This window comes from Astyanax mexicanus, chromosome 3 (genome assembly GCF_023375975.1).
Source record: "Astyanax mexicanus isolate ESR-SI-001 chromosome 3, AstMex3_surface, whole genome shotgun sequence".
Taxonomy (NCBI): domain Eukaryota; kingdom Metazoa; phylum Chordata; class Actinopteri; order Characiformes; family Acestrorhamphidae; genus Astyanax; species Astyanax mexicanus.
Window position 1 is genome coordinate 20376488 of NC_064410.1, and position 21778 is coordinate 20398265.

General features: G+C 36.1%; 1 protein-coding gene across 1 annotated transcript; it reads left to right on the plus strand.

The window, feature by feature from the left end:
* Positions 1-1397: 1397 nt before the first annotated feature.
* serinc2 (serine incorporator 2) lies at positions 1398-18332 on the plus strand. The gene is made up of 10 exons (XM_007233586.4): positions 1398-1536; positions 3154-3315; positions 4447-4634; positions 8347-8426; positions 9978-10112; positions 10331-10500; positions 10709-10799; positions 13484-13637; positions 14838-15053; positions 16485-18332. Exons 1-10 carry the CDS (start codon positions 1498-1500, stop codon positions 16621-16623), a joined length of 1374 nt encoding a protein of 457 aa, XP_007233648.3. The 5' UTR covers positions 1398-1497; the 3' UTR covers positions 16624-18332.
* The last annotated feature ends 3446 nt before the right edge of the window (positions 18333-21778 follow it).

A 21778-nucleotide genomic window follows, 5' to 3' on the forward strand; every position in this document is an offset into this window, starting at 1 on the left:
AAAACAGGACAAAGAGTCTAAAAGCGGAGAGGGTGTTCAGTTGTAGCTCGGAAAAATGTGCCAAAGAGTCTAAAAGCAGAGAGAGTGTTCAGTTGTAGCTCAGAAAAATGGACCAAAAAGTCTAAAAGCGGAGAGGGTGCACAGTTCTAGCACAGAAAAACGGGCCAAAGAGTCTAAAAGCGGAGAGAGTGCTCAGTTGTAGCGCAGAAAAAGGGGCCAAAGAGTCTAAAAAGGTAGAGAGTGCGCAGTTCTAGCGCAGAAAAACGGACCAAAGAGTCTAAAAGTGGAGAGGGTGCTCAGTTGTAGCGCAGAAAAACAGGACAAAGAGTCTAAAAGCGGAGAGGGTGTTCAGTTGTAGCGCAGAAAAACGGCCCAAAGAGTCTAAAAGCGGAGAGAGTGCGCAGTTGTAGCGCAGAAAAACAGGACAAAGAGTCTAAAAGCAGAGAGAGTGTTCAGTTGTAGCGCAGAAAAATGTGCCAAAGAGTCTAAAAGCAGAGAGAGTGTTCAGTTGTAGCTCAGAAAAATGGACCAAAAAGTCCAAAAGCGGAGAGGGTGCACAGTTCTAGCGCAGAAAAACGGGCCAAAGAGTCTAAAAGCGGAGAGAGTGCTCAGTTGTAGCGCAGAAAAAGGGGCCAAAGAGTCTAAAAACGGAGAGAGTGCGCAGTTCTAGCGCAGAAAAACGGACCAAAGAGTCTAAAAGTGGAGAGGGTGCTCAGTTGTAGCGCAGAAAAACAGGACAAAGAGTCTAAAAGCGGAGAGAGTGTTCAGTGGTAGCGCAGAAAAACGGGCCAAAGAGTCTAAAAGCGGAGAGAGTGCTCAGTTGTAGCACAGAAAAAGGGGCCAAAGAGTCTAAAAGCGGAGAGTTTGCGCAGTTGTAGCGCAGAAAAACGGGCCAAAGAGTCTAAAAGTGGTGAGTGTTCAGTTGTAGCGCAGAAAAACGGGCCAAAGATTCTAAAGTTGCCGTAATTGAGGAGTTTATTATCAATACTAAGAGACATCATGAAATACATCAATTTGAAAAATCTTACTTTACACAACACTGTCAAAGATAGATAAAGACAGTAAGTCAAGTAAAATGTTGTGTAAATGAAATTAATCAGGAAAATGTATTATTTAAAGTGGTATATTTCATTATTTGTTTTATTGCAGAGTCTGTGGCCTGTGATTTCAAATATATTTCTCCTTCTGGCCCCCAACAAAAAAAGTTTGGACACCCCTGTTTTAAAGTATCAGTATTGGTATTGTTTTGTTTTTACTGGTTAAGAAAATCACTGGTATCGCTTCTCCAGTAAAACTTTGATTTCTGAGTACACGCCTTTAGCAGCGATGTAGTGAAACAGCATCTGATTGGTCCATCAGTACCGCGCTGAGGAGGCCTGACCAATCCGCGTCGAGCTGCTGAGTTTCGGTTGTGATCGCTCCTGAGTGGAGAGCAGTTTCCGTGTTGTGACTTTCTGCTGGAGTTTTGGGGGTTTGAGTCTAGAGCTCTGAGTGAAGATGGGGGCCTGTATGGCTTTGTGTTCTCTGGCGAGCTGCGTGAGTAGCGTGTTAAACTTTATACACTGTTTGTCTTTGTGTTTACTCGAGTTTTTTTTTTTGTCTGTTTCTGAGTGTAGTAGAGGAGCGGGTATAATGTGAGTTAACTCACCCGCCCCTGTTATTCCGGTTCTGTGTGCTGAAGCTCGTGTGACTGTGCTGCTATTTTATATTATCAGACCCTCTGTTAAGAACTGGACCCACTAAAAAAACTCTAAAAACAGCATTAAATGTTTCAAACCAAGGTTATCAAGCTAGCTAATGTACTGTAGCACTGTAGTTAAGCGCTGTACTGCTTCTGAATTCAGCTCCAGCTTAGTTAACCTAAGTCATGTGACGCAGCAGCAACTTTTACATTTGTAGTTAGCGTTAGCTACCTAGCTAAGAGTTGTAAATAGCACTTTAACACAATAACAAACAAACAAAAACATTTGAGAATGTTATGAAGTAACCAATAAAGTACTATTGGAAATGTTACACAACAATAGGTCATTCAAGTTCAAATATTTTACTGCCTTGTTCCACACTTCATAGAATAATTTATATTTTGGGTTAAAAGACAGACGCTTGTTTTTACGTGCGTTTTAAGAAGGTAGTAAAATAGTTTTCTTGGCTATTAAGGCAGAAAATAAAATAATTTTAGCTGCTACTTTGCTAAATGACTTGTGCAATAGAACATTTGAGAAATATCTCTTTAAATACTTTGTAATTATTTTAGGTCCATTTATATTGTTTATGGAATAGTTATAGTTGTTGGCCTATCTCTTTTTAAGGTCTATTATTTACATTCTTCGGCGAAATAAGTCGGATTTTCTCATATATTGTATAGTTTTGTGGGACAAAACCCTATAACAAACCCTATTCTAGCCAAAGCCTTAATTTAAAGCCTTAATGTTTGATAATATACAGCTCTGGAAAAAAATAAGAGACCACTTCAGTTTCTGAATTAGTTTCTCTGATTTTGCTATTTATATGTATATGTTTGAGTAAAATGAGCATTGTTGTTTTACTCTATAAACTCCAGTCAACATTTCTACCAAAAAGTATTGTCATTTAGAGCATTTATTTGCTGAAAATGAGAAATGCCTGAAATAAAGTTCAGAGTCCAGAAATCAATATCTGGTTTAATAACCCTTGTTTTTAATCATAGTTTTCATGCACTTGGCATATTCTCCACAATTCTTTCACACCGCTTTTGGATAACTTTATGCCACTCCTGGTGCAAACATTTAAGCAGTTCAGCTTGGTTTGATGGCTTGTGATCACCCATGTTCTTCTTGATTATATTCCAGAGGTTTTCAATTTGGTAAAATCAAAGAACCTTTTTTTTTAAGTGGTCTCTTTTTTAGTACTCCCGTGTATGTACTCCTAACAGTACTGTAAATCACAAACCTATATTAAAGCCCAGTCATACAAACATTTGAAATAAAATAATTAAATACTGTTATGTACCATGAAACCGTCAGAATCTTGAAAAAAATACTGTGATATATATATTTTTTGCCACACTGCCCAGCACTACAATACATACAAAATGAGATGTATATAAAATCTGTTATGCTAGGTTATACAATTTACTTGTTGTAACTGGACTGTTATTGTGTGTTGGTCTTGTAGGCATCGTGTCTGTGCGGCTCTGCCCCATGCCTGCTGTCAGGGTGTTGCCCTTCCACCTACAATTCCACTGTAACCCGCCTGGCCTTCTCCTTCTTAATGCTGCTCGGCACTCTGGTGTCCATCATCATGATTATGCCTGGCATGGAGACACAACTGGAGAAGGTACAGTCAGTTTCAAATGTATTTAGTCAAATATGTATTTAATCTTGGTGGGTTTTTTTTCTCATGTATATTACCTTAGTGCGTTTAAGTTGAAACTGTCAAGAAGTGACTGAAATATAAACTTTCAACTGTGTTTCAAATGGTGTAACAAACTTACACTTAAAGGAAGTGACATGCAGGGGATCAAAGAATACATTTCCTCAACATACCCTCCCTATTTTTACAACCGAAAATAATTATAGACATAATTTTTTTAATAATGTATGTATGGGGCTCACTGGCCATCTCTTCTGTGGAGCACTATTCCATCGTAACATTTGACTGAATCTGAGCCGAAAGCGTAACTCTATCTCTGTTTACTTCATAATCCATTCGGCTACATTTATCAGCAATCATAAACAAACAGCAGTGACCCAGTTTCAATGGAAGCTGTACATGCCCATTCCATAACTTAATTTTCTTCTCACTTAATTATTCACAGCAACGGAATGTTTACAAGCAGCTGTTAGTTTTTAGTGTTTTAGTGTTTTTTAGAAAAAAACATGATGCAGTCTACAATTGCAACTAGTATTACAACAACTTCAGATACAAAAATACAAATATGTGTAATATACATAACTGGTTCTCATTATACAAACGATAAACCTTTCCCATGTTATTTACGCTGTAAAAACAAGGAAACAAAAACTGTTTTAATCCAAGTAAGTAAAACTGTCTTTAAAAATCTAGTTAATAAACATCAAATAATATGTAATATATACACATATTGTATACTTTTACCTTTTGCAGAATTAAAACACTCACATGTTAGACCTTCTTTAGGAAGCCTCTTTTTTTTTGGGTTAAGACTCCAAATATATATTTTGTATCAATGCCACATTTAAATTTGATAGACAGTTTAAATGCAGATCATGAACACAACCTTCACTTCAGTATAAAAGAATCTTGTTTCAAAACTGTTTTTTTTTATGTTTATGTTTGACTAATAAAAAAATGTGATCTTTTATTCCATATGTCTTTAGAAGATACAATAAATATTCATTGCAGTATTTAAGCAAATGCTCAATTAAATATCAATTTATCTTTATCTCATGCTTGTGTTTAATTACTCTTGCTATTTATATTTTTCAGATTCCTGGGTTCTGTGAGAAGGGCATGTCCATACCCGGTTTTCAGGGCAAGGTCAACTGTGAGGTCATCGTGGGATATAAGTCAGTGTACAGGATGTGCTTCGCCATGACCTGCTTCTTTTTCCTCTTCTCCCTCATCATGATTCGAGTGCGCAGCAGCAAGGATCCACGAGGCGCCATTCAGAACGGGTATGATTGTGTGGATAGCAGTATTACATTTCTCACCCCTATTGTGGGAAACAGGAAGTTTAATTGTGTTGTATGTAAACATTGTTAAAGTACCTGTTCAGTTCATGTATCAAAACGTTACATGTGTTACGAAAACCATTGTGTTCCATATATTTATTCAGTATTTTAGCTCAACCCATTACTCCTATAGATAAAAGAAGTGTTTGAGGGAGCCCCAGTTATTGACATTGTCAGATAAAGACGTATGGGCATACGCCCATCAAAAATGAGTTTTGTTCTAAACAACACATTACCACATTAAATAGTGTGGTAAAAATAGCAAACCAACATCAGATGTGTTCATTACTGCACAATGTGAAGAATAGTAGGGCTGCGTTACTGACTATTTTATTAGTCGACTAATCTTCTTTTCACTTTTTCAATTGTTTAATTGGTCAAGATTGTCTTTGTCATGCCCTCCATTTGTGCTTCCTATTAATCCAATGCATTGGCCCTAGACAGATTTTGCAGGGCATTTTGATAGTTTGACGTGCCTACACTGACCTAAAAATTACAAAGCAAAATGTAGCTGCAAGCAGCAATTGTCGGGGTCCGAGAACTTTTAAGAAGTCTTAAACAATTTAGATAAACATTGACGTACATACATAGAGGAGTTTCACATTGACAGAGTTGCCAGAGGTTAGGATTAAACCCATGATCTTACAGTTCATAGACAAGTGTTTTATTATTGCTTTTATCAGGATTTTGTGTCATGATGACATTGTGTAAATAGTTTGTCACCTTATACAACTTGCTCTGCCTATTTAATTAATTTGTTATTAAATAGTTGTATTTATGGTTTGTAGATTTTGCTAAATATGGTAGTGGTGATTGTGGGCGGAGCTAAAAACTTCCAATGAGCAATTGATGCAGAAAACTTGCTGAAGGAAGATTCAAAAAAGAATTTTCACTCCAGATATAGTGCCAACATTAGGCCAACTGAGGTAAGTTTTTTGTGACTGAGTAGTGGGTACATTACTGTACCTATATTCAAAATTTTGGATGACTTAAGCCCAATTTATACTTCTGCATCGTCGTACTCAAGCCGTAGCCTACGCGCCACCTTTAACCCTACACCGTAGCTTGATGCACACCTCTCTGTATATGTAACTATGTGTTGTGCGATGCGGACAGCAATCATTTTAGTATTTGTTATTCATTTATTTGTTAGTATTTACTTAGTTTGTAATTTATTAGAAATATTATTTTTGTAATATGTGTTTATCTGCCTCCTAAAAAGCTTTTTTGCAAACTACTCAAAATAAAAATGTACTGTGTGAAAAGGTACTCTCAGTGAACTCTCTCTCTGGTGGAGCTTTTCTCTATCGCTCCAGAGACAGTAGAAGCCACTTAATGTCTGATTTAAACACAACTAAGGAATATGTTTAAATGTATAATAAGCTGATATACAGTGAGTATGGCTGGTGTCTTGTCCCTTATCTGCTCTGTCTATTTTTGGAGACACGGACATCGAGCTGAATGAGTAAGCCAATTACCTTTTTACCGTTTTTCCACATGAGGATACTCACCTTCACACACTTAAGACGTTTTGACAGTGAAAATAAACAAATTTGTATAGTCCACATTGCTGAATATGTTAACTAATCATTGCAGCCACACGCGCCAAGATAATTGAGCTATTAATGTTTGTGGATAGCAGCCATCTACACTTTGCAGTGCAGCCACCGGTGATGCTTCATATTCATTCATTCACTCCATGTTTAAAGTGATGCAAGATTGAAGATTCAAGATTTTTATTGTCACGCCACAGAGTACAGGTGTACATCTGAGTGAAAAACTTGGGTGCAGATTCCCACCAATGTGCAGAGTACAATATTTACAATAAGAATAATAAAATATACTATAAAATAGACATACAGATACATTTACAGTATAAACAATATACACAGTGTACTCAATAACAATACACATAGTTATCTCCCCTTTGCTGATATTCTTACTGTAATCAAAGCCTGTAAATCTTTTAGATTATTTTAATTCTACTACACTGATGCACAGGTGCCTGCAGTGATTATACTTACTACTAGACCAGCTCTCCTTCACACACCATGTGACCTAAGTTGCTCAATCCTTCTGCTTCGCACTGAATAAAATCAGAAAATTTGACCATTTTAAAGCAACAGGCCACCCAACTCTTGATACAAGCAGTGGTCATCTCATGCCTTGATTACTGCAATGCCATACTAACTGGCCTCCCGGCCTGTGTAGTAAAACCACTCCAGATGATCCAGAATGCAGCAGCACGCCTGATCTTCAACCAGCTAAAACGGGCACATGTCACCCCACTGCTCATTGAGCTCCATTGGCTACCAGTTGATGTTCGTATCAAATTTAAAGCTCTTACAATCGCCTACAAGGTGATGACAGAACAGCTCCTTCCTACCTGCACTCACTCTTGAAGGCTTACGCTACCTCCCGGCCGCTGCGCTCCTCCGATGAACGTCGCCTCGCTTTACCAAACAAACATTCACACAAAGCACAAATCCAGACTGATCTCATACAGAGTTCCCCAATGGTGGAACAAACTACCTTCCACTACCAGATCAGGAGAATCTCTCACTATCTTTAATAAACTCCTGAAGACAGAGCTCTTCAAAGAGCGCTTACTCTCCTAACACCTCTAACACACTAACTACTTCTAACCTCATTTCCTTCTTTCCCTCTTTTCCTCCTCTATTCCTCTATTTTTTTTTCTATGTCTTCTGTTAATAAATGTACTTACAATCATTATTGTAAGTCGCTAAAAGCTAAGTTAAGTGTTAAGTCTAGTATTGAAGTAAAAATATTTCTACCGATACTCCATTTCAGGTAAGGGCTTGTTATGACATTAAACAGAGGTTATTTTTTTAAAACAACAAGGTATGTGTTGGTTCAGAATAATTCCCTGGATATCATTTTTATTATTATGTGAAAAAAAATAATTTAATTGAGTGCACACACAAATAGGCCCTTCAGTATAATTGCAAAGCTATTTGTTAGATTAATTGACTAAAAATAATTGTTTTTCTAGTTCGATACATGCCATCAGTTTGTGACTGATTGGGAAGAGAAAATGAGAGGGAGGAGATAGTTAGACAACATTGGGGAGTTCGGGAGCTTCTTTTTGTCTTTAGGAAGCCAGTCAGGAGGGAGAGATAATAGAGTTAATGGATGGATATGTGGTAGTAGATGGTTGTGAAAACTTCACTTACTTTATGATAAGTAAGTAAAGTGTTGGTTATTCATAATAATGTTAGATTGGAAGAGGGAGATGCTTCAGATGTGTTCCTCCAACAAAAACAGTGTTATTTTATAACAATGTTAATCAAGAAAAACAAAAATGTGAAGAGAAGCCCTAATTTCAGGATACGTTTTTAATAGTTTGTTTTTTTTTCCCAATAAGAACATTACATGATATTCAGTAATAACAGTGATCATGTGATATGCCTGGCACAGAGTTCTTGGTCTTCTTGGTTTGAGAAACACTGCTGCTCTCTAGTGGTTAAGTAATGGAAATTGTAGTTTGGGTTTGAATAATGAGGCGGTCACAACCAACACACATGCACACACACTCAGTTTGCTTAGTTTTGGTCACTAAAGATAAATGTATTCATCTGGTCTATTTGTTTAAATGCATCATAACCATCTTTCTGAATATGTGTTTGTTCTCCAGATTCTGGTTCTTCAAGTTCCTGATACTGGTTGGGATAACTGTTGGAGCTTTTTTCATTCCAGATGGGACATTTAACACAGGTACATACTTTCACTGTTCAAACATGATATGGACTTATATTATATGTATATATATTTATTTATTTATTTTTTAACTGAAATCTCTCTCCATCTGTTCTGACTAACAGAACTGAGCAGTGAGATCAGTTTATACAGCAGTCTACTATGTAGAAATTAGATTTGATTCTTTACCTGATCAGATTAGACAAGCTCTTGTCTGCGCTCGGTTATTTCCTGAAGTCTGTGTCTGCATATAAACATTGTTCAGTATTTTTGAAGAATTGTTCATAATTCCCTGCTGTTTTTATCACTGCTGGATCATGTAATCATCTGATCTCAAAGTACAGTTTCGACACAGCCCTATAGGAAATAATGGTTCCAAAATAATTATTTGTGATTATTTGTAAGCAAAGCTATAGAGCAGTGTATTAAATAAAAAAAAATCAGTAATAATGTTTCAGTGCCATATGTATATTTAAGTAGTCTAGTAGTTATAACAACATTTTATGTAGTTTTCATAGTGAGATTGTAACTCAGCAATGTTGGTGCTGTGATGACACAACATTGTCCTAGAAATAATTGTGATAAACATTATTATTGTCATTTTATTCCTTTGGTATAATGGTATTACAATATAGTCAGAGTAAAGCATTTCCAAATCTAGACGGGGATTAAGATTAGTTTCAGTTCCTTTCAGTAGAACATCTCTATTCAAAATGTTTTAGAATATGCACACATTTATGTTGGAATATAAACATTGTGAAATAACCTAAGTAAATACACTGCCTGGCCAAAAAAAAGGTCATACACTGTAATATTTGGTAGGACCGCCTTTAGCTTTGATTGCAGCACACATTCACTGTGGCATTGTTTCAATAAGCTTCTGCAATGTCACAAGATTTATTTCAATCCAGTGTTGCATTAATGTTTCCATTAAGATCTTGCAGCAACATTGATGATGGTAGAGTCTGACCGCTGCACAAAGCCTTCTCCAGCACATCCCAAAGATTCTCAATGGGGTTAAGGTCTGGACTGTGTGGTGAACTCTCTCAATCCATGTGTGAAAATGATGATCTCATGCTCCCTGAATCACTTTTTCACAGTTCCAGCCCCATAAATCCTGGTGTTGTCCTCTTGAAATATGCGCGTATCATCAGAGAATAAAAAATCCATTGATGGAATAATCTGGTCTATATTCAGTATATTCAGGTAGTCAGCTGACCTTGTTCTTTCAGCACATACTGTTGGTGAACCTGAACCTGCAGACCAACTGCAGCATCAACCCCACATCATTTACTTACTTAAAACCAGGTGGACTTTTTTTTGCCAGGCAGTATACAAAATCATAATCAGTGTACAAGTCATATCTATTCATTCATGTTGATAGTATCTTTTAGGTAGGTAAACATAACAGATAATATTAACACCAGGAAACGATTACGTTTACGTTCTTACCTTTTTGTTTTTTAACCTTCTTCCTTAATGAACCAAAACTGATAATAAAAAACCTGCTCCTGTGAACTCTGTACATGTCCTACATTGTGCTGAAGTTTATATCTGGTACTGTTTCAGTATGGTACTACTTTGGCGTGGTGGGCTCCTTCATCTTTATCCTGATTCAGCTGATCCTGCTGGTGGATTTTGCTCACAACTGGAACCAGCGATGGGTGGAGAATGCTGAGAATGGGAGCAGGTGCTGGTATGGAGGTATGATCAGCTGTGGTTATAGATAGAATGATTATTTGATCTATTGAGGTCATGTATCACTTGGCTAATAGAAATGTATTAACATAGTGAAGCAGTTAAAAGTTTTTTTTTTTACTTCAGTGATTTCAGTCTAAAGAAGAAAATGTGACTATTAGGAAACTGTATTAGACATTAGGATGATCTTTTCTCAATAAGTAATCAATGTATGTTTTCTGCAGCCCTGCTGTCCTTCACTATTCTGCACTATGCATGTGCCTTTACTGCGATGGTGCTGTTCTACGTGTACTACACTCAGCCGGATGGCTGCACTGAACACAAAGTCTTCATCAGCCTGAACCTCATCTTCTGCATCATTGTGTCTATTGTCTCTATTCTCCCTAAAGTACAAGTAAGTGTCCCTCTCTCTCTCTCTCTCTCTCTCTCTCTCTCTCTTTCTCTCTTTGTCTTTTAAGCACTGTGGTTGTTACTAGTTACTGATTTAGCTCCTTTTCACAGAAACTGTCCCTGAGTGGAAAAGTGTTCTACTCATTGTATGTATGAGCTTTTCAAAGAACACATTATTAATGTACCAGGTTGTGTGCATTTTCATGTTATAGGAAGCCCAGCCGAGCTCTGGCCTGCTGCAGTCTTCTCTCATCTCCCTCTACACCATGTACCTCACCTGGTCCGCCATGTCCAACAACCCCAGTAAGTCACAAATTGACTCCACAATGAATCGGAGTCCATGTTGTTCTGTTACTATATTATAGTTCTAGTGTCTCATCTCTGTATATACAGTACCAGTCAAAATGTTTACACACCTTCTCATTTATTTTATTTATTTATTTATTTTATGTATTTTTTTGCTATGTTCTCAATTATTACTAAAGTCATCAGGAACACTATGAAGGAACATAAGGAATTATGTAGTAATTTAGTCTTAAACAAACCAAAAATACTCTGGGAAGCATTTAGATGGGGAGCTGTTAACTTGAGGTTTCTGAGGTTAGTGACTCTGATGAACTTTTAATTTGCAACAGAGGTAACTCTTGGTCTTTCTTTCCTGGGAAGGTCCTGATGATAGCCAGTTTCATCATTATGTTTTTGATGGTCTTTAAAACTTAACTTGAGGATAATTTCAAAGTTGTTTAATTTTTTTGGATTGACTGACCTAGTTTTCTCTTCTTTTTTTTCTTCTTCATAGTTTGGATGAGTTTAGTGTTAATCTACAATGCACATAATCAACGTTTTAAATCATTTTAAAATAATAAAATGTAGTGTGAAGCCAAGATATTTAAAATGTGTCAGAAAACTAAATTTTATCTTTTAATATGCATCCGTTTTTTGCATTAAAAAAAGTAAGAAACGAAACAATTTAGGGCAAGTAATGAAATAAAAAAAGGCCAATACAATGCAATGAAATAAAAGGTAAAGGAAGCATTATCATCATGCAAACATTCCAAGCACTTACTCCCTGTCCATTAAAAAGTTACATTTAAATGAGTAGTGTTTAATGAGTTTAATTCAATAAATCGTGACTGCAGAAAAGAGCTTTGAGCTGGAGCACATTGCAGCACCATGTTTAGCTGTGTACCGAGAGCCTGGATCCACTCTGCTGGAGTACTCTGCGCTTGAAAATTGGTTTCGCACTTGGAGTACATGAAATGAAAAGCACACAAAAAAATAACATTCTCTGCCCTCAAAATAGAAGCAAGTACTCTTAATGCAGAGTCTAGCATCCGTTACTAAGCAGGCAATAATGGTTGCTAAGGTCAGAACTGTCTCGGATGTACTGCAACTAGACAGGGAACAAGATGTCTTTTGTTCCATGCAATGGAAAAACAAGCATATATATAGCACGTATACATAATATATATATATATATTATAAAATAAGAAAATACTTAAAAATGATGAGATTCTTTGATTTTAACAAACTAAAAACCTCTGGAATATAATCAAGAGGAAGATGGATGATCACAAGCCATCAAACCAAACTGAACTGCATGAATTTTTGCACCAGGAGTGAGAAGCATAAAGTTATCCAAAAGCAGTGTGTAAGACTGGTGGAGGAGAACATGCCGAGATGCATGAAAACTGTGATTAAAAATCAGGGTTATTCCACCAAATATTGGTTTCTGTTTTCTAAAATGGTGGTGCTCCATCCAGTACTTTTGAGATGAGAAAGGATAAGATGCTTCAGTGTTTTGTAGAATGGTTGTTGTTGTTCCCTAGGGGATTTCCCTAGATGTTTTACTACAATCATATAAAAAACAAATGTTAAGACCATAATTAAAAACAAAATCTGTAAAATAAAACACTTTTATGCTATCAAATAGAGCTATATATATATATATATATTAGGGGTGTGCCATATCGCATCGTACGCGATAATATCGCCAACATTTTTGAATATCGTGAACGATATTATACCCTGAAATATCGTTCCATATCCCCACCCCTGATTATCACATCACACTGTTCTCATTTCCTATTAAATATCTACTGGAGATTATATCTGTCCAGCATCATTTATTTTACTTTAATCCTGGATATATGGAGATATTTGGAGTGCATTATTATTAGTAGTATTATGACAATTCTTGTTTTTTTTAAGTATCTTAGTTAGAGGTGTGCAATATCATAGTGTATTTTTTAATTTTTTTTGTCATATCACCAAAAGTATCGTTATCGTGATAATACCATGAAATATCGTGATATTATTTTATGGCCATATCGCCCACCCCTAAATATCTATATATATATCTATATTTTATCCTTATCATGATATTTATTTCTTCAATATGATTATCGAAGATATTGACACTGGTTAAAGAACACTTACCCAATATACATTTCATTAGAGAGAGTGTAAAAATGTGCTGCAAAAAATCTGTATAAATCACTGCACTATATGCATGAATGTGTATTTGAATAGGATTTTTTAAAAAGAATCTGCCACTGCTGATGCATTTTGGGTCCTAGTCAGAACATGATAAAAATATTGTTTATCATAAGAGTATCTTTATACTGAAATATATTTTGCCATGTTGCCCAACTCTACACCAAAATATTTTCAGCCATATTGTCCAGCACTATCATTATAAAATCTTTGCATTTAGACATTTTAAGTATAAAAACTAATAAACAGAAAATATATACAGTATTGCAAAAAAAATCACAATACTTTAATAAAATACCAATATTTATACACCATTAGTAACTGTTGGAATCCTCTACCATGCTTATATCAGTTACCTAAATGACTATTTTATATTAATTTACATTAAAATATTTTTAGCCATTGGTAGTGGTGGCGGTGATGATGATGATTTATAATAGTGATGATGATGGTTGCACTTTCTCAGTGTTTTCTTGTTCTGTTGTTTTCAGACCGTAAGTGTAACCCGAGCCTGCTGCAACTGGTAAGCAATACCCCCTCTTCCAGTGAACCCAGCCCCACCATTGCCCCAGGACAAGTGCAGTGGTGGGATGCCCAGGGCATTGTGGGTCTTGTCATCTTCCTCTTTTGCACTCTGTATGCCAGGTAAGCATTTAAACATGTGCAATGTTTTATATTTGCACATGTGATTTTTTTTTATGTGTTTGTTTGTTTTGAGTAACAAAAATGCTTTAAATGTATTGTTTCTATTAAGTGATTATCAGTTATTATCCATTAAGAAGTGCAGGCTAGTACAATATAAAGCTTATACGAACACATTTTGTCTTCCATCTTAGCTTGTAAACTAATAATTATAGTAGTTATAATAAGGGGTGTCAATCGATTAAAAAATGTAATCCAATTAATCACAACAAAATTCTGTGATTAACTGCAATTAATCGCATTTGGGTTTTTTTTTCAGACGTAAAGTATTATAGTGAATATTTAAATGTAGATAAAAGAATTAATGTAAAAAATGTAAAATGCAGTTATATGTATATTAGTGGTTTCAATTAAAATAATATATATAAAAATATATATATAAATATATACATTTCTATATATATATATATATATATATATATATATATATATATATATATATATATATATATATATAAATATATAAAATAGTATATACTTGTATGTTTGAGGGGAGATAAAATCAACATAAGGTACTGGAATGACGAATGCATGATAAATTGGATTGTAAAATTGGTTGTGAGGATTTCTAAATTCAAACTTACTTTGATGAGTAAAAAATATCAAAGATGAGGAGCAGTACAGTACTTACGGCAGAAGTAGGGGTCAAACTTAATTAACGCGTTACTGATTCTAAATGAACAGCACGCATTACTGCTTTAACATTGACAGCCCTAGTTATAATATTATATTATTTATAACTAATAAATTAGTATTGTGTTTTGAAAATCGCTGCAATATTGCAAAACGTATTGTGATATTTTGATTTATTGATATATTTTAACACCCCTACTATTGATGTGGCTATTTTTTAAGTTCTCATTATCTAGTGTGTTTTTTTTACTACAGTGCTATCAGTACTGATATATTTAATTGTGAATTTATTTTTGATTGCTCCACTCTACCCAAGCCTATTTAATCCTATGGATTCGATAATTGCTAAACAGTTGTTTCTAGGTTACAGCAGGTTAAACACTTGGCCAGTGTTGGTGCTATGTGCCTCCCAGATTTCTATATCTATTTCATGCTCATTTTTTAGTAACTGTTTTCCACACAGTCACAATTTGTTTGTTTTTTCCTCCCTGCCCAATCTGTATCTGGCAGCATCCGCTCATCCAATAACTCTCAAGTGAATAAGCTGATGCAGACAGAGGAGAGCCAGGGGCTGGCAGCAGACACAGAGGCAATGGCTGGAGAGGATGGAGTGCATCGCGCTGTAGATAACGAGGAGGATGGAGTGACCTACAGCTACTCTTTCTTCCACTTCTGTCTGGTCCTGGCCTCTCTCTACATTATGATGACTCTCACCAACTGGTATCAGTGAGTATCCAGCTGAGGACCACACGGCTTCAGTGAATTATAATTCCAAAGTAAAAACAAAAAAAAGCAATAGTTTAGGAGAACTGTAAAATGCCAATATAATTCAAGGATCACTGGTTTGAATCCAGGATCATGCTGCTAACCATCAGCAGCCAGAGTCTGAGAGAGCACAATTGGCCTTGCTCTCTCTGGCTGGGTAGATAGCGCTCTTTAGTGTATTAATGGTCAGCACAGGCGTCTATTAACTGCTCGGTCGGAGCTGGGGATTTATCGATTTCCTCTAAGCATGTTTGCTGCTTAGCACTGTTGCATAAGTGGCAATTCAAAAAAGGCAGAGTCTGTCTTTACAAGTGTCGCAGGGTGCATGTGCTAGTCTTCACCTACTTTTAGGGGCATTACTAGTGTTTTAGTGTAGTTGATAGAAATTGTAGTTCATAAAGTTGAGTCTAAAATCATCTACTTGGGAGTACTTATGGGTAAGTACATGGGGCTGAAATTTCCTGATAAATTGTTGCTCACTCAAAGACCATACTCCTTATTTATCAGACTGAAATCTGATTGCATAACAATTTCATAAGGCTATCAAAAGAGATCTCGTTTTCTATTGTATATACAGTGTTATGAAAAAGTTTGGGCACCCCTGATATTTTTTATAAATTATAAATCATTGGTCGTTCAGATAAGTAATTTCAGGTAAATATATCATATAGCAGATGGACACAGTGATATTTGAGAAGTGAAATGAAGTTCTTTAAGCAAAACCTGGAAATCTTGTTAAAGTTGAGGGTCTCATGGATTTCAGTCAATATCAGCAGATTCTTGAGAACAGTGTTCAAGAATCAGTGAGAAAGTTGAAGTCGAGACGGGGCTGGATACTTCAACAAGACAACGACCCTAAACACTAAACACTGATTAAAATCTACTAAAGCATTCGTACAGAGGAACAAGTACAACGTTCTGGAATGATCATCTCAGATCATCTCAGTCCCCAGACCTGAATATTATTGTAAATTTGTGGTGTGATTTAAAGCAGGCTGTTCATGATCAGAAACCGTCAAATCTGACTAAACTGGAGATGTTTTATAAAGAAGAATGATCCAAAATACCTTCAACCAGAAGCCAGACTCTCATTGGAAGCTGGAGGAAGAGTTTAGAGGCTGTTATTTCTGCAAAAAGAGGATCTACTAAATATTGATGTATTTTTTCTGTTGAGGTGCCCAAATTGATGCACCTGCTTAAAGAATTATTGCACATTTTCCGTAAAGCCTATGAACTTCATTTCACTTCTCATGTATGCTTTAGAAAATGTATGAGGTCAAGTATTACAATATAGACTATGTAAACTAATCTCTCTCTCTGTCCCTCTCTCTCCCTCCCCTTTCTCTCTTTCTCTTTCTTCATCCATTTGTCTTCTGTTCTTCCATATAAAAGGCCTGATACAGACTACCAGGCCATGCAGAGCACCATGCCAGCCGTGTGGGTGAAGATCAGCTCGAGTTGGCTGGTCTTGGCGTTGTACCTCTGGACTCTTGTGGCTCCTCTGATCCTCTCTAACCGTGACTTTAACTAAACACCCAAAATATCACTCCACTCAGGTTTCAGTCATTTAGCCCCAATCTCTATGTTGGGTTTCTATTCCTAAATATGTTTTAAAAAGCATATCTTCTTAAACCAAATCTATACTTTATATTCTAAACGTGACTTTAGATTCAGCTAAAACATTACGCTGCAGCACAGTTATCAGTGCAGTCCACGCTCTGCTCACAAATGTGTTCTGCTGAGCTACTAATAAACCAAATAAATGCTGGAAAAATTCATCCCCACAAACCCCTCCAACATATTAAGGTTGGAGCTTTAATTCACCTTATTATGTCAGAGTTTCTAGTTTCTTTTGTACGAGGTAGAAAATTTTATATATCAACACGGTAGATTTTAAAATTAAGCAATCAAAATGTGATTGAAGAATAATCCTTCCATTTTCACAGGCAGTGCATGTCCAGGGACTATAGAAATATATAAAAAGTATAAAAATACATATAAAAGTGAAACATTATATAACCAAAAAGCCAAGCATTTGCTTGCTACTCAAGGTTTTTTCCTTTAATTTTGTCTGCACCATGTTTTATAGATGCTGTGGTATTACCCTGTCGTTCTTTAATACTCACGTTTATCTTAGTTTCAGTTGGTTATAGACTTTTATACAATTATTGATTATTGAAAGAAAAAAAATCTGCACTCATCTACTTTACTTACTAAAATGTTTATTGTTACTTACCAATATTGCTGTTATAGCTCCTAAAGTTACTGTCTTAAACTTTTATGTCTTAAAGGGCTGCACAATATATTGTTTCAGCATCGCCATCGCAGTGCACATATGCACCATAGTCAAATTGCAGGACATGTAATATCTGGTAAAATGTCAAATTATATTATGCAATCCTACAACTCCCTATGTTGCTTGATACAAGAGGAAAATAGATACTGTCCTCATTCTCCTTTAGACATTTATCAGTGGCAGATATTATATGTCCAATATTATCATGCTACTCTTATATTGGAAACACAGAGTGCATAAATAATATCATGGCATGTTGGATAATTGATTTTTGGTGAAATTTGGTAGAAAAAAAAAATAAATAAATAAAATAAAAGTCCTGTAATGTTTTTTACATTTCACATTATAAAATGCAGAATGTCACTTTGTCGCAATATATATTTTTTTCTTATTTTGTCCCATAAAGTTACTGTCATAAAGTTACTGTCATAAAGTTACTTTTAAGCCTCCTTAAATTACTATCCTAAAGTTAGGGCTGCCCAATATAGCGTTACCTCTGCAGGATGTGCAATATCTAGGGCAATTTCAAATTATATCATGTTATCCTACATATTTTTAAGCTGCTTGATACAAAAGGAAAATTTACACTATTTTTAACCTCCAATTACGCAATTAGGCAATTGTGTCCATTGACCTTTATTTTAATCCAAGAAAAAGATACACAGATACACAGAGTGGATAATTATTAGCATGGCAATGTTGATATGGTGAATATCCTAAATATCCCATGCCTCTTTTTTTTTTTTTTAACTTGTGCAGCCCTACCTGATGTTACTGCTAAGTTACTGTGCTGAAGTTACTGTCAAGGCTCAATTATACTTCCTTCGTATTGAAAAATGAATGTATCTGTTTGAAATGTTGTTAATGTCACTGCTCACATAGTTTGATGCATCATTTACATTGTCACATAAGGAATACATCCAGTAGAAACATGGTGAAGGAGGTTGCGATAATGTACATAACATTAACAATAATGTACATTATTATCATCCGTAGTTATACTTAACCATGAGTGTAAGCAAGTTATTCCAGCCTCTTAAATTGCATATTAAAAGTTCCAGTAGACCCTAAATATCAATAAACACACTCTGAATCCACAAAAAAACTGGATTCCATATTTCCATAATATGTTTTGCAGTAGTTATGGATCAGGTCACACCTTGTCCGTTGTCCGTCTGGATAGTTTACTTTTAAGCCTGTGAAAATGGGAGGACCATGAAAAAAATATATAGCTGTAGTTTCTAAACGGATAATACAGTTGCAACAAATTTGTAACTCCTGCATTGTATTTTTATATACCCCAAATCTATTTTCCTGTCTTTTCTCTCTTCAACACAAATCAAAAAGAATTTTAGAGCGTATCTAAACACTATATATTCATGTATCGGAGACTCTGTGACAAAGAATTTTATGCAAAAGCTGCAAAATCAAACCTAGCTTGATCATGCAAAATGTACATTTATATTTGCACTACACTCAACAATATAGAGGTGACACATATACCAAGATTATCTTTTTTTATATACATTTTTGTACAAATATAGGACCTATATTACACATGGACCAAAACAAGGTGTCTTTGCATTGTATTGGTTTGAAGGAAAATATATATTTTTTTAATTTCTTTGTACTTTTTTCACACTTTTTTTTCACACTTTCTCTTAAAGACCAATTCGGGCCACTAAAATAAATAAAAAAAAAAAAAAAACATTATTTGGGCTTGTGTGTTTGTGATATGGTTAAGCTGGTTAAATTGTACACTTTGTGTTGGACTAGTGCTCTCTGTTCAGTGTTGCACTGTATAATAATATAAAGTGGAACACACCAAGTTGACAAGTTACACTAATGGCTTGTGATTTTCTTCCGTTCCTAAACATTCTTAGAGTTGTCACATGACCAGCACAGAGTGATGCTGTCACAGGGGACCCTAGCTCACTCATTCACACACACATTCAGACACACACATACACACTTGGCCTGAGCTGTTTTGGGGAATGTGATTTTCTCCCTCACAAGACTGGCATGAGGTGGGGTGAACACAAGACCCACATTCATACTGCTCCTCTGCTACACAGAGAGAGAGAGAGAGAGAGAGAGAGAGGGAGGAGAAACACTGCTGATCTGAGATCAACACGCTCTTATGCACTTGATTCAAGCAGTGGCAGTGAACTGCCAGGCTTTTCAGATACGGTAGCTGTGTAGGAAGCCCAGTTAGTATATACTAATTTTCCAGTACAGCAGTGTGTTTAACAGGGTTAAGTTAGGATCTAACCTTTAGGAAAGTTTATTTCATTCAGATACTTGCGTAAAAAGCTTTGGGGAAAAAAAGATGAACCTAAAAAGCTCTGGAATATAATCAAGAGAAAGATGAATGATCACAAGCCATTAAAACCAAGCTGAACTGCTTGAATTTTTGCACCAGGAGTGGCATAAAGTTATCAAAAAGCAGTGTGTAAGACTGGTGGAGGAGAACATGCCAAGATGCATGAAAACTGCTATTGAAAACCAGGGTTATTTCACCAAATATTGAGGATATTGAGATATTTTGAGGTCTGAAAGCTCTGCATTTTTTTGTTATTTCAGCCATTTCTGCAAATAAATGCTCTAAATGACAATATTTTTATTTGGAATTTGGGAGAAACGTCTGTAGTTTATAGAATGAAAAAAAAAACAATGTTCATTTTACTCAAACATATACCTATAAATAGCAAAATCAGAGAAATCGATTCAAAAACTGAAGTGGTCTAAATGAAACTAAACTAGAAAAAATAAAGATTTTTTAGTTTTGTTTTTTTTTAACAATAAAAGTTAAAACACATTTACTACTGTTCTACTTAAAAAGGCTTAAATAAAAATCAGGTGCAGCACATAATCAACAGATGATTCAAACATCATTAGAGAGGATTTTGGAGGAGACCGTCTTATATAAATCTTAGACATCAGTTTGGTTTGCTCTTGACTGACTTTAAACAAACTTAGTGTGCAAAACAAGCCCAGGAAAAAAGTGTCTCCAATCTGTGATTAATTATTTGGGGTGGTTAATAAGTACTGACTCGGCAGGTCTTTTTAATTTGCACAGGCCCTCTGCTGTAGATGATCAGAACATGTTTGAAAGGATTCATGAGGAGTTTGTCTTATTTGAAGTTTAGACATTGGTTTGATTTAATTGTTGAAGTGAGTAAACCATCATGGCCAGATCCAAAGGGCTCTGAGGCTTTCAGAAAGATGGAACAAGAGTCTGGGAAGGGATGGTTAAACAATTGGGTCAAAGTTTCAGCTGATTAACATTTTGGTGGCAGAGACAACATCACTCCTTCCGAGTTCAATTCCGAGTGAAGTGAATTTTTAGGGGAGCTTTGTGAATGTAATATACACATATCTTATAAAGTGATAACATTAAAGCAGAAGTACAGGGGTTGGACAATGAAAATGAAACACCTGTCATTTTAGTGTGGGAGGTTTCATGGCTAAATTAGCCTGTTGGCCAATCTTCATTAATTGCACATTGCACCAGTAAGAGCAGAGTGTGAAGGTTCAATTAGCAGAGTAAGAGCACAGTTCTGCTCAAAGTATTGCAATGCACACAACATTATGGGTGACATACCAGAGTTGGTGCACGTCTTGCTGGCGCATCTGTGACCAAGACAGCAAGTCTTTGTGATGTATCAAGAGCCACGGTATCCAGGGTAATGTCAGCATACCACCAAGAAGGACCAACCACATCCAACAGGATTAACTGTGGACGCAAGAGGAAGCTGTCTGAAAGGGATGTTCGGGTGCTAACCCGGATTGTATTTAAAAACCATAAAACCACAGCTGCCCAAATCACGGCAGAATTCAATGTGCAACTCAACTCTCCTGTTTCCACCAGAACTTTCTGTCGAGACAATAAATTATTGTGGTCTAAAACCAGGTGTTTCAGTTTCATTGTCCAACCCCTGTATATTGTTGGGGACAACTGTACGGTTAGACAAAGCCTCTAGTACTATTTTAAGCTACCTCTAGCCTGTATACAATATGTAAAATGGCAGCCCAAGGAAATATTGCGAAGTGTCTGGTGGAGACAACCCTTGCTGTGTGTGGTATTATCCTGCTGAAAAATGCCATTTGGACCCCTGCCTTAAGAAGCAACACACGTGGCTGCAGGATCTTCTGAACATAATGCTGAGCTGTTGGAGTTCCTTGTATCACTACTTGGTGTGACTGAGTTTCATATGCAATGGCTCCACAGATCACAGCAGCAGCCAGGTCACTGTGCTTCCATACGCAAACCTGACTGTCGTCGGATCTCAAGCAGAACCTGGATTTGCCTGGATTTACTTGTTCACACCACTGCAAACAAAGATGCAAGTGGCTGGATGATGGATGGCTTAGATAGTGGAAGGTTTGT

Bases quoted from the DNA above. Each gene is read 5' to 3' on its own strand.
- serinc2 (XM_007233586.4), top strand. From the start codon at position 1,498: ATGGGGGCCTGTATGGCTTTGTGTTCTCTGGCGAGCTGC. The intron at 8,427-9,977 runs GTACATACTTTC...GTACTGTTTCAG, and splicing joins AGATGGGACATTTAACACAG to TATGGTACTACTTTGGCGTG. The intron at 13,638-14,837 runs GTAAGCATTTAA...TGTATCTGGCAG, and splicing joins TTTTGCACTCTGTATGCCAG to CATCCGCTCATCCAATAACT.